The sequence below is a fragment of the Sitophilus oryzae genome, unplaced genomic scaffold (genome assembly GCF_002938485.1).
Source record: "Sitophilus oryzae breed Bouriz unplaced genomic scaffold, Soryzae_2.0 scaffold_980_pilon_pilon, whole genome shotgun sequence".
NCBI classification, from domain to species: Eukaryota; Metazoa; Arthropoda; class Insecta; order Coleoptera; family Curculionidae; genus Sitophilus; species Sitophilus oryzae.
In genome coordinates, this window is record NW_022147617.1 from 3,573,122 (window position 1) to 3,587,765 (window position 14,644).

Here is a 14,644-nt window from a genome sequence, read left to right on the forward strand (position 1 = left end):
AGAGAAATAAACTTTACCGAAAAATGGTATTGGTTCCTTAAATTTATACCGGGCTATCAAAAGTTGCTAGTCAATTTTAAGGATATATTTTATATAAAAACTTCGTTATTTCAAATGCAACACCTTGTATTTTTTTAAATAAATAGCAGATTCAAATGCTCTTTCAAACTATATTAAGGTTTCCTATACCTATTTAGATCAGATTTTGAATAAAAAGCGATTTTTAAATAAAATTGCAATCAAGATGGCTGGTGTCACCATGGCAATTTTCTAGTGACAGTTAGTAACTATTTTCAAAGTCGACATTAGTTTATGGACATTATTGTTTATAATTTATAACAGTTTACTTAAATTTACCTACAATAGTTTAATAAGTAAGTATTCATTACTTTATCAAGAAAAATAAACCTGTATCTGCTGGCGGAACGAATAGATAGGTATGTTACTAGTAATATTATTTTGTGAGAAAAATTGCTTCTTGGCCTCAAGGGCTTATGCTGAAAGATATCCAAATAAGAATCTTCCTGATAAGCTTTTCTTTGAAAAACTCCTTGTCCTATTTCGCAGAGCCGGTAGTGTGGTTTATAACGGGACCATTTCTGAACATTTCTCGCGGAATTCATTACCTCAGTGGGGGTGAAAGATATCCCCTCATAGCCGCTAAGTACTTCTAATTCTTATCTAGAATATACAGGCAATTTAAAAATAAGATACTTTAGTTTTACTCAAAGATAAAAATAAAAATCCATAGGCGCTTAGTCCGGCAGTCTCGACGGCCAACTGCTGGGACCTTGGTTAGCTATTCAATTATTCTCGAAATTGGCTGCAAAAAAATGTTGATAATTTCAGCATTGTGAAGCGGTGCCTATATAAATATGTTTCCATTAGGGGCAGATCATCTATAAGGGATCCCCCCCCCAAAGCCTACTAGTTAAAAGTGGCGAATTTTTAAAAATTCTGTATTTCGAAGGGGACAAAATATTAAGTGTGCTATATTTTTGAAAAGGTAAATTTACGTTCTTTTTAGTGAATTAAAAATGCACAGGATTTCCAAAAGAAAAAATCATTTTTTTGTTGATATCTCTTAAATTATTAATTTATAATTACTTAAACCATTATATTCTACGTAAAAGATGCTTTGGAAATATTTTCATTAAAATACAAAATTTTCCATAGCAAAAAAATTACAGCGATTTGTTAAAAATGCATATTTTTGAAAAACTCCGAAACGGTAACAGATATCGATGTGCGGTTTTTACTATCATGTTTTTGATAGAAATTGAGCTCCAGACACCGATATTAGTTTTCGTCTATCTCCTATAGAAAAGGGTGCTTCCCTTTAAAAGTGTCCAATTTAGCCCACCCTGAACATCCATCCCAGGTAGATCCACATAGTCTAAGTTACTTAGTTTAGAAAAAATATAGCAATTTGACATGGGGTGTTTATTGTGTTCTCGTTAAATCCGCCACGGTAGGCCGAACTTAACTTCTCGCCTAGTATATTTTTGGTTCGCTGTGTATTTCAATACTTTGATACAATTATTTTTAAAAATTTCGCTCCCGGTGTAAAAAAAACGTGTAAAACCCTTTGACGTCTTTAAAAATAGAATCTGCCAAGAAAATCGTGTAACAGTCGAAGCCATAACAACTAATTCAATTATTCCCGCATTTATTTTTACACTCTCCTGAATCTTGATCTTGTTTATTGAACTTTCATTTCACAACAAACATTTTCAAAAATTAACAAAATGACCGAGTGGCTCAAGAATCAATACGACATAAACATCCGAAGCAATGCCATATTTGCTTCTTCAACTATCCAATTGTTTTTCAAGCAAAAAGAGCGAAAAAGAAATATTTTCTTGATAGAAGAACATCAGCCTGGTATACAAAAATCTCAGAGTTTGTATGGTATAAAAACAGAGAAAACAAAAAATAACAAAGAAGAAAAAACAACTTGGAGAAGATTGAGCTTACAAAATTTTAAAAACAAGAAAAGAGATCAAAGGTGTAATAAGCCAATGATTCCCCAAGTTTTGTACACCTATGATCACAGGGGACTACTAATTGATACAGGTCATGTAAGAACCAATGATTATATATGATGAACATATCATTGTATTATTTATTTTATATTTTTAGTACGTACTTGGTTAAATGAATCTTCATTTAAAAAAATGTTATAAGGACTTTAATTTAGAATAAAATATTCTCACTAGTAATTAGTATAGGTTTTCTTCTCTGTTTTCTTATCTGTGTTTATTTGCACACCAATGTGTGCAGCAATTTTAATAAATAAAATGTATTGTTAAGTTGAAATATTGAATATATTGGTACGTCTAATATATGTAGTGACTTAATAACAGTACTTACTAGTACCAAGACGGCAAGACAGAGTCATTTCATTAAGTGTAGTATTTAGTGTAAAAATTTTGCAGTAAATACCACTATTATTACACTATTATTTGACCACAAAAATAATCGAAAAAATCGAAATAAATAATGAAACTTCTACACCCTGTATGTCCGAAACGAAGCATTTTAGGACATAAATTAATAAGAACTTTTTTTCTTATTTTTATCTGCAGAATATGCTGTCAAAGTTTCCCGAATACAATTCGGACCAGCCTATATATAGGGTGCTTCCTAAGTAGCCTAAAAGTAGTTCCTAAGTAGCCTTAGTTACTAGTTCCTAAGCATCCTAAAAGTTTTTGTGTGTAAATCCTCGTATGGTTAGTTAGGTTCTAAGAAAAAAGATTAAATCCTTTCTGATCTACAGGGTGTTAAGAGTACATTTCACAAGTCCGAAAAAGTAGCAAAATAAGCGATCGGCATTTAACGTTTTATGTAAAACTGGCTAGGTATTTTTACACAAATAAAGAAGGAAATTAAAGATAAAGGATTATACTATATCCGTTTGTTGGACTCTTTTAGACAACTTCTTTATTTTTAAGATTTTGACGGTCAAACATCAACAAAATATTCCTTATGTTTGGACTAAAATAAAGACATAATTTAAAATTCCGTCACAATACGGAAACAGATTGAAGTTTTGTGATTACAGTGATATATAATTTATATGGTTTTGTAACAAATTGCTCGCTATTTTATGACAAATGCTGAAGCTCTGCAAACCTTAATCAAAGAACTATGTTTGGAATTTTAGGCGTGACTTAACACGACAGGATCGGGCTAACCCTTAGGCAGATTTCTCAAATATAATATATATTTCCTTCGGCAACACACCCGTTTTACCCGACCCCTGAGAGCGACCCGAACAGTACAGCGTAATAGACTTAAAGATTTAAACAAAATCGAATTTTTTGCAATATGTCGGAAACTACTTTAGACATTTTCTTCAATTTTGTTATGTGGTGTACAGGTAAAAAACGGATTTTTTCCATTATCTGTTGTTTTTCTATTTGAGTCAGTGGCGTCCGTACGCACACACCTCGGGATTATTTGATTAAAATAAATGGTACGCCACTGCTTTTTTTCGAGAAAATATTTTTCATTCTTGATTGTCCGTCTTTTTTAAATAAGATTAATCTCTTGAGGTTTTCTTGTACATCGAACGGTTTTCAAAAAAAATCAACTGAAAGAAGCTCCCCTTGATATTCATGTATGCTTGTTTTTTTATTTTTCTTTTCTCGAAAACCATTCGATGTACAGGGTGTCCCACTAAGAATAGCTCTCGGCTGTATCTCGGAAAGTATTAGCCGTAGCGGCTGCGGAAAAAAATATTTATAACTAAAGAGGCTATGAGAAATTGCTGGAAATTATTTTCATGTTTGTAGAACGACCGCTAGAGGGCTCAACTACAACAAAAAAATAAGAAAATGGAGTTTTTACACAATTTTGCCTAGATAAGGTGTACTATAAGTAACAGCTTCATAATCTTCAGTAAATTTTGAATATTTTCTGTTAGAGCCATTTTCCCCTATCTACCAAAATAAAGTGGTGGGGGAAGGTTAGATCTGTTTTTAGTTGAATATTAATAACTCTGGACTGGATGATCGGATTCCAACAAGCGAAGGCGCGTTTAAAAGAGCGTTTCTTACTCTATATTGTACCATATAAACAATAATAATAAGCTTTTGAACGTAGACGCTAGGGGGCGTTGTCTTACAATTTAACACACATTGCGCGTTTTTTCAAAAAAATTAAATGTAATAGTATATGCAATTTTAGCTGATAGTAAAGAGTAGTAAAAGCTTAAAAAGTTAGCGGAAAGCGCATCTTGATATCTTCTTTCAAACCGAAGATATTAGCAAAATTATAATAAATACCAAAAAATAAGCCATTAATTACCTTATTTTTACAATACGGTATCAGTAGCTCTCTTGATTATGCCCATTCTAACCTAAAAATAAGATAGAAACAGTTAGTTTATTTTAAAATCGACGATATACCAGAATATCATAATACCAGATGTATTAATATCTAATAATTACGATATTAATATCAGTGAACAAGAAACGATGATTCAGTGAAGTCATGGTAGGCTTTGGAAAAAAGTTGCTTTTGACGTAATAGTATAAACGTCAAATTGTTATTAGATCAACATTTTGATAGTCTTAGCAGTGTTTTTATCTTTTGATTGCTTTTTTCAAAATGCCAACAACTTCAACTACTTCAAATAATAAAGGCATTTTGAAAAAGCATTTAAAACAAAAAAAAACGCTGCTAAGACTATCAAAATGTTGATTTAATAACAATTTGACGTTTATACTATTACGCAAAAGTATGTATCCATATTATGCGAAATATATATATATATATATATATATATATATATATATATATATATATATATATATATATATATTATGCGAAAAGCAACACTTTTTTCCAAAGCCTACCATGACTTCACTGAATCATCGTTTCTTGTTCACTATTATTAATATCTTAATTATTAGATATTAATACATAGGGTATTATGGTATTCTGGTATTTCGTCGATTTTAAAATAAACTAACTGTTTCTATCTTATTTTTTTGTTAGAATGGACCTAATCAAAAGGGCTACTGATACTGTATTGTAAAAATAAGGTAATTAAGGGCTTATTTTTGGCATTTATTATAATTTTGCTAATATCTTCGGTTTGAAAGAAGATATCAAGATGCGGTTTTCGCTGACTTTTTAAGCTTTTACTACTCTTTACTATCAGCTAAAATAACACATACTATCGTATTTAATTTTTTTGAAAAAACGCGCTGTTTGTTAAATTGTAAGAAAGCGTCCCCTAGCGTATACGTTCAAGGCCTTATTATTATTATCTTTATGGTATAATATAGAGTAAGAATCGCTCTTTTAAACGAGCCCTCGTTTGTTGGATTCTGATCATCCAGTCCGGAGTTATTAACATTTAAATAAAGATAGATCTAACCTTCCCCCACCACGTTATTTTAGCATATAGGGGAAAATGGTTCTAACAAAAAAAAAATCTAAAATTTACTGAAGATTTTATGATGCTATTATTTATAGTACCCATTATGTAGGCAAAATTCTGTAAAAAATCTATTCTTATTTTCCATAGCAATTTCGCCACCTAGCGGCCGTTTTATAAACTTGGAAATAATTTCCAGCAATTTCTCATAGCCTCTATAGTTATAAATATTTTTTTTCTGTAAGCCCTACGGCTAATACTTTCCGAAATACTGCCGAGAGCTATTCTTAGTGGGACACCCGGTACAAGAAAAATTCAAGAGATCAATTTTGTTAAAAACGTATTGACAACCAAGAAAAAATGTTTTTTCGAAGCAAAATAGTGGTATCACTTAATTTAAGAAAGAAATTATGAATTTTTTTTAAAAACCTCTTATCTTAAAAACATATGAGAAATCACATCCTTAAACTTTTAGACCCACGGAGGGAACACCCTATTAGGCATTGTAGTAGTATGTATAGTAGGCAAAAACTGATTTTGCCTACGTTAAAATCAACATCAACTTCACAAAAATTGGATACAAATTGGTTTTGATTCTGCATATCGATTTTTACCCAATTTTAAAACGAAAATGATAATCTTTATGACTAATGTTATTATTGAGGCAATTGTTTTTTACGATTAAAGGTGACTTTACATGCGTCCGTAATGCATTGTCAGTCGTTCCGTCACTCCAATCCTGTTTAAGTACATCGCATATTGTATGAGCTATCATTTTTGAAATAAAACTAAAATTACGTGCTCACAATTATAGCGCACCTCTGTCCGTGCTTGAATGAAGACACAACAAAAGAGTGTATATTATATCTTTCTTTATGTTGTGTATACTTAAAAGTGTTTTTTACAAGGTCTGTACAGGGTGTCCCATTTTCGTGTGTTAAGTTTTCTCCCTTATGCGTATAAGGACAAAGATGAGATTTTCACATTACTGCGCTACTTTTTTATGAAACGATGCTGCACATAGCCCTTTGGTTCCTGAAATACAGCGCGAATTTGAAAATGTTGCTTTTTTCGAACCTCTTCGTATCTCGGTTATCTTATACTTATCGAAGAGGTCAACTGAGTCCTATAGTGTTTTTCACGTAGAATCCAGTGGCGCAACTAGTTTTCCGCTGGGAGCTGTCATTCTTGAAATATGACCCAAACTTATGTTTTTTTTTAAATGGGATACCCTGTCTATTATTGCTTTATTTTATTTGCCCCGTTATGAGCTTTCTCTAAAAATATAATATACTCTACTATAGTATACTTATAAACAAGGTAAAAAGTGCATTATTTAACTTTCGCATACGGTATATAACTATTAAACGCTGTATAACTCAATTCTATTAATGTAAATAGGTATTTTCACTTTCAAAATTTTACTGGTTTCGGTGGAATTCTGCTACATTTCTACCATATTCCCAAAAATCCTCACAAAATGTCAAGACTACTTACTTACTGTCATGACTCGCTGACGAGTATTTGACAAGCATCAAAAGATGGTTACGCAAGGCGTTTTCATTCTGAGCTTTTCTGTGACTGAAAAGCCCGGTACGTGATGTTATCTGTCTTCCGCACTCCAGACATTCAAAAATTTTATTAATATGTTGCCTCTTTACTTTTTGGTTGTCATTTTGTTAACTGAGTTTACAATTCTTCTCCATTGCGTTCTAATGTACGCTGCTACGTCAGTACTAGAACTACAATTAGATTCATTTTAGCATCTTGTTTCTCATGTCCTTGTAGAGACGTAATTTCATTTGGAAGTGCTATATGGTATGCATGTAAACTCATACTTGTAGAATGTAGAATGAGTCGACAAAATATCAAGAGATCACTTCTAATTGGCATTAAACGGCCTACTCAATTTTGATATCAAAAGAAAGAAGTCATGGGGGGGGGGTAATTACCGCGAGCTTAAAGATCTATTGTGTCCCTTTTTTTTGAGTTATAGCTCATCATACATGGGGATCTTCCTGTTATAAGGGGGACATTTCCCATCCTCACCTCAACAGATGTTTATCCTCCGAGTGAGAATCTACCTCCTACGAGTGTATACACCCTTCCACGGTTGGGGTTTAGACCTCCGTGCCCATCACAGTCCAGGGGCTTGTCTCCCGCTCAGGTACCCGTGAAGTGGAGGCTGGAGAATCTGTCTGCATTTACTCTCTTTCCTCTTTAATTTGGTCTCTCCTTAGACCTGATACCGGTGTTGTCCCGAATCTATAATAGAGGATGTGCTTATATTGCTTTCTCTATTGCCTCCTTGGATTTGAGGTCAATTACACCGCAAGGGTTAGTCGGTCCACTTCTACAGAGCCCCGCATGTAGAAGTAAGGAAGACGAGAATACAATGGGTTGTCCCCTAGTGCTCCAAGATGGCTCCAAGGTTGAGACTAGTAGAGGTTAGTCTTCTTTCTAGCCACGCATCTCTTTGACCTGGTCCTGCCATCATAGGATTTAGGTTTTTGGTGAGGTTCTCCTCTTGGCCCAAGCCGTGAAGCTGAGACCCCCCCCCACACCCTCTGCCCGTGATACATGACCACAGACAGTAGAGGGTGTCTGGTATGACGGACAGGGTAGTCCCATCTGGTATCATTATACGTCTTAGTGCAAGTGTTTTACGTTTGAAGAAATTTGGTTTTTCGGGTTTTTAGGCCATCGTCGCGTCGGTTAGAATTGCTTCCTAACGTTTCGCTAGCACGAGTGGCTAGCATCCTCAGAGGTGTGTTTGCTCCGATTGCTCACACTACACTGATTGCCCCCCCTTTTTCTGTACAGATTTGTATTCAGATATAGAACTCTCTATTGATTTCCTGTACTATGCCATTGTTGTTGCCATTCTGTTTTATATTTACTGAAACTTTGGTTAAAAACACTACAGTTTCGCAGGATATTCACGCTATTATATTACATAGCTCTTTCAACAGTAAATTTTTATCAAGGCCACCTAATGATCTTTGTCTGGTATTATACCGTTGAAACCACCATATATGCAATAAAATATAGCGCATATCTGCAAAACCGGTAAAAATTTAGGAACACTTTAAATGCAACAAATGTTCATTTTTTTAATTCTTCTTCTAAACGGTAAATAATATACAAGGTGTAGTATTTAAAAAAAATAGAGAAATAGCATTTTAAATATTGCGATTTTGGTGACGCCATAGAAAATACCATGTATAGGATAATGTATACAGGGTGTTTCAAAAAACATGTGACATCTCTCGTGGAGAGATTCCTCACGTAAAAATAAGATTTATTTTTCATATCAACATAGGTCTGATGCTGCTTTGTTTCATAGCTACAGGGTGTTAAAATCTTAAAATTTTATTTATTAAAATTTTCTTCCAAGTACTTTTAAAGCTTCAAATGAAATTTTGAGGGTAAAAGTTACTATAAATGGGACATATTTTAAGGCTAAAAAAGTGTCGCCATATTCACCAGGGACGTGCATATGGGTTATCACAAGAATATTTTTTTCCGAAAAAGCATGTAAGCCACTGATTTTCCTTCTTTTGTTAGGGAAATAGTGTAAGCAGTTTAATGCCGATTAAAAGTTGTCTCTTGATATTTTGTCGATTTCGGCCTCCTTGATGAGATAAACGCATTTTTTTTTTAGTTTGCCTGGATCCAAGTCTAACAGCAACCCTTAAAAAAATTTAATATAAAAACTTACGAAGGCTTTAAATAAGTACTCATTGATTCCTCATGAAAAAATATGAAAAAAAGTTCCTGTAAATATGGGTATGGAAATACATAGTTTTAGAGTAACAGGATGTTAAAACTTTTTAAAATTAGGTTTTTTGTAATTATCTTAAATATCATTATTTTTTTTATTTGAAATTGCTGTGGTTGGACTAATAGTAATAATAACTAATAGTAATAATATTTAATAATAAATTAGGTAAAATATATAATTTATTAATTTAATTTTTATTTTAATTTTATTAATTATGATTAATAAAATTGCGTTTATTTCATCAGGGAGGCCGAATTCAATATTTAATAATAAATTAGGTAAAATATATAATTTATTAATTTCATTTTTATTTTAATTTAATTAATTGTGATTAATAAAATTGCGTTTATCTCATCAGGGAGGCCGAATTCGACAAAATATCAAGAGACAACTTTTAATTGACAGTAAACGGCCTACACGATTTTGATCAAAAGAAAAAAGTCAGTAGCGCACATGTTTTTTTTGAAAAATATTCCAGTGATAACCCATATGCACGTCCCTGATGCAGTTATCGACACTTTTTGATTTCAATCCTCGGGTATTGATCCCCGAGGATTTCAATAATCAGATGATCATCCGAGGAAACCTCGGTCATAAAATTTTCTCTGTATAATATTTCGATCGAAACCTGAATAATACTCGCCGCTGGGTGTGAGTGATTTTGCTTGCTGTTTTTAACACACTGTTGCCATGTACTTGAATGAGTTAAATAATATTGTAATAAAAATAAATACTAATTATTTTAAACACTTTTTTAATAATTTCTAATATGTGGGAAATAAAATGTTCATAAGTTTTACTTTAAATTGTGCTCATTTTGTTTCTTTAACTCCGACTTTGAGGCTAATCTGGCAACCTTTCAGCACACTTTCAGGCCAAATGAAATCAAGTAATTCTAGGAAATACGTGCGGCTTTTTAAAAAGGGCACGTTTTTTATTGTTTATTTGTCGGCAGTCGGTCATTGAGATAAAAAATATATTTTGTTTTACTTTTTAATAGCGTACGTTCACCGAAAATAAACTGTAGTACCTAATAAATTGTAGTAGTATAGTATTGTGTTATTGTGCATATTATTTTGTGCGACAAGTTTTTGTGCGACATAATATCCAGTTTTAAAATTGAATTTACCAACTGTATTGTTTGGGCACAGCTTAACTAATAATCGAAAAAAAAAATTGTTAATGATGATTGTTTCGGATTTTCAACCTTTCTCTTGTGAGCCCGCCCTCATAATCGAAAAATATTAACTAATAAAATTTTACTTAAGGCCGAGCTTAAGGCTTACGAGTCAGCTGTCGCTTTAAAAACTGTTTGCAAAAAATGGAATAAAATATACAGCGATATTGTTATTGCTCTTGTTGGCAAATTCCGCAAATCATTCACTTTATATCTACGTTCTATCAACTAAATTTCGATTATACTTTCATCAGAATATAGTCTCCCAACGTACATCTACAAGCAAAGGTTTTTTTACAAGAAAACACGTAAATTGAAAATTAAAAATGCAAATAAAGCAAAATCTCCAAAGCCTTAACCCAAATAAACAACTGGTTTTGTCAAATGGGATTTTGAAAGTCGAAAACTGACGTATTATGAATTTTCAAATGTTTCAATTCTGAATTATTACACAGAAAAAACAACATTTTATTATTATATCAATGGTTAAAAAACTATAAATCTTAAAATATAAAGTATGGAAAAAAAATCGTTAGAATTTAAATAAATATTATAATTAATATATCCCACCTAATATCTAAACAAAACAAAACAAAAATAAGTAATGTATTTCTGTTCAAAAATGCAGGTTACTACTCTGAAAACCGACTATTATTGCGAGCGATATGCGAGCAAGTGAGTATTTTTCACTCGAGTGATCCCATTACTACATTAAACGGCCTACTCAATTTTGATATCAAACGAAAAAAGTCAGTGGCGCACATGTTTTTTTTTGGAAAATATTCCAGTGATAAAATGAGGGGGGGTACAATTTAAAAAAAAAACTTAAAACCTTAGCAAAACTTTTTTGGGACACCCTGTATACAACAAAATATTTATAGGATATGTACCAATATAAACCATGCAACATCTGTATAAACCTTTTTTTTCATATATTTGTCAACAAGAACGATATTGGATTTCCTCGCACTAATGGACCACATTCTGTATACCCTTGTGTCGTATTGTTTCTATTTATCAATCTAAAATTTTTCAAATATTTATTTTGTTTTACATTTTGATTTGCTACAAAAATAGACACACACACACAAACAAAACCAAATTTAATAATATTTATATTTAACAAGATAACAAAAATGTCAATGTACAAAATAAATTGCTATAAAATGTATTATTATCCTAGTGTTAACTAGAATTATTATGTAATATTGTACAATTCAAATTAATATTTACAACACATTATATCTACAGTTAAAACTTTAAAAACGAAATGCATGTACCGTATCTTTCCATACTTTAAAAATATTTATGAGAAATTTACATGCCCCATGTCTTATACCTAAGAAAAATACATTTTATTAACATTTGAAATGTTATTAACATAAAAAGAACAATAAAGGGTTCTTAAGGCAAGCCTATGTCAAATTATATCAAAATAATGAACAAAAAATATTTTAATAAATATAATAAATTAAAGAATTTGGACTAACAGTTATAACATCGATTTGTTTTACCCATCGAGTAATAATGTAAAAAGTAATGTACAGGGTAAGTCAACGATAGAGCAAAGTCCATTATCTCATTTGTTTCGAGGTTTACAAAAAAATGTCAAATACATAAATTTGAGATTTTTTTTTAATTTTAGGTAGTTGAAATTCATATATTTTGAACACTATGTAGCCACCTAACTGAAATATCTTTACATATATCTTTTTCTTCATCTCTATAAAACTGTCCTACCAAATTTTAGTAGTCCAACTTCAGAAACAATAGCATCACTGACAATTTTTTACCACATTGAAATCTAACAATAATTGAAATATTACAAAAACTATTAATTTTTGGTATATATTATTATACCGGGTGCGTCTCAAATGTGGCTCACCCCTATAACTTTTTTAATTTTTCAGATAAAACAACGATATTTGGTATGTTAGTATATGACATAAATTGGGATTGATTGACGTATTCAATTGTTTTCGGTCACTTCCGGTTTCACCGGAAATGACTACAACGTTTGATTTTTAAATGGCACCCTCGGTATTTTTTTACTTTATTCGATAGAAAATTACACTCTGAATCGAATGACATATCATATGTCAATTTTTGACATAGTCACTCAAAAACAAATTCTATTTTAAATTTCAATCTAGAGTGCCTTGGCTGGGTTAAAAACACTAATTTTTAATAAAGGAGCCTTGGAAAAATAGATTTGATCGTCTAATGTTTTTAATGTCTTGTCCTGGCCGGTTAAAAGATGCCCAAATCGTATTTTTAATCATATCTCAATTTTTTCAAATGGAACGAGGGTGGCTCTTAGCATATTTGGAAAAAGCATTTTTTTAAGTATAATTTGATACCACACACTTGGTATTTTGAGTCAAATTGTCGATATGAACCGCATGTTACCATTTCAAATAAACCATATGCCAAAATGTCAAAAGTTGACATATGATATGTCATTCGATTCAGAGTGTCATTTTCTATCGAATAAAGTAAAAAAATACCGAGGGTGCCATTTAAAAATCAAAAGTTGTAGTCATTTCCTGTAAAACCGGAAGTGACCGTAAACAATTGAATACGTCAATCAATCCCAATTTATGTCATATACTAACATACAAAATATCGCTGTTTTATCTGAAAAAATAAAAAAGTTATAGGGGGTAAGCCACTTTTGAGACGCATCCGATATATAAAAAAATTATAGAATTTTAAGCAGAATCTAAAAAATACGGTGTTGCATTTAAAAAAAAACATGCCACGCTTTTTTGAAGCACCCTGTATCAGGGTTGGCATGATTTAAATCAAATGATTTAAATCATGATTTAAATCGTGATTTAAATCAAAAAATTAATTTTATTGAAACTTTATAATAAATAACAAAATAACTGTAAAAGTTATAAAAATCTGTCCTAGAAAACTATAAAAAATATTTCTATAACAGATATAACAGATAATATATCGAAAAATAATTGTAAATTTTATTAAAGTAAATAAAAATAGCTATTCATCAATTTAAATGTTGAACCGATTTTTGAAGTAATTCGTGTGAATCCATAAGACCGCAAACACAGGGATTTATTTTAAAATTTATGTATAAGTGACAAAAATTCGCTGATCGAATAAATATCATTCGCAGACTAGTGCAAAACTAGGTTCTTCTGAGATAGAGACTATATCTTCATTCCCGAAAATCTATAATCGTTGTCAGAAAATGTTGTTATACAGGGTTGTTCACCACATACGACACGGAGTATTGTAGCTAAACGATGAGATTTTTACAAATTGTAAGTTTTGGGTTCGATGAAGGACTATTAGAGGTACAATTTAAAAATAATTTTACAAGATACAGAGTGTCCCAAATAAGTAAAAAATATCAAAGTTGTATTTTTTTAAATGGAACACCCTGTATATTACTACATTTTTAGTTTCTACGATTAAAATAAAGGTAAATTTGATTACGATTTATTATACTTAAACCTTACCGTTTTTGAAATATTTTCAATTTTGTAAAATTGCAGTAAAAATTTTAAGGCTTCATTTCTCCAAGGGTATCAAAGTTTTTAATACTAAATATTTACTGTAGTTTATTTACTGATCAGTTATTGTGTTGCAATAATAAAAATAATACTACCTTATACAGAGTGTCTAAAAATTTATTTTAAATAATTATTAGCTTCAAACGGCAATAACTTGTTTAATTTAAATGGAACACCCTGTATATTTTACGAGAATCAGATGCACAATTTAATTGTCTATCAAATTATATTATACCATTTTTTACCTATCTCTTTAAGTTTCCGTAGAAAATTTATTTTCTTGTAATTTAGAACTTATTTATCAATATACCCATGGACTATTGACATTTTAGATTATTATTAAAGATGTACCAAATTTTTAAAGAGTACAGATACTAATATTGTCGATATAATTCGTTTATTTCATTAAAAAATTAAAAAAAACTGTTTAAATATTTGTTAAAGAGGACCAATTAATATGATTCCAGTATTCAAACTACATTAACTGACTGTTTGCGTTGATTAATAATAATTGCTCCAAATACTAAAACACTGAATTTTGTATGGGCATTAGACAGTGTGATAAAAAGTAACACCTTAAAAATGATATTTCATTTTTTAATAAATGCTTATTTATAACAACAGAGACTTTAATTTGATAACTTATTATTATATTGATTTCTGACTCAAATCCACATTTATTTATAATAATTTATTAACGAACACAATTAAGTATGTAAGTAATTAGTATATGGGCAGAAATAATGGTGTTATAT

The 14,644-nt window shown here is 31.0% G+C and overlaps 1 protein-coding gene across 1 annotated transcript; it reads left to right on the forward strand.

The window, feature by feature from the left end:
* The first annotated feature begins 1,638 nt into the window (after positions 1 to 1,638).
* Positions 1,639 to 2,252, forward strand: LOC115891299. The gene is made up of 2 exons (XM_030911743.1): positions 1,639 to 2,081; positions 2,143 to 2,252. Exons 1-2 carry the CDS (start codon positions 1,749 to 1,751, stop codon positions 2,155 to 2,157), a joined length of 348 nt encoding a protein of 115 aa, XP_030767603.1. The 5' UTR covers positions 1,639 to 1,748; the 3' UTR covers positions 2,158 to 2,252.
* Positions 2,253 to 14,644: the final 12,392 nt, after the last annotated feature.

Coding starts and splice junctions, on each gene's coding strand:
- LOC115891299 (XM_030911743.1), top strand. CDS start 1,749: ATGACCGAGTGGCTCAAGAATCAATACGACATAAACATCCGAAGCAAT.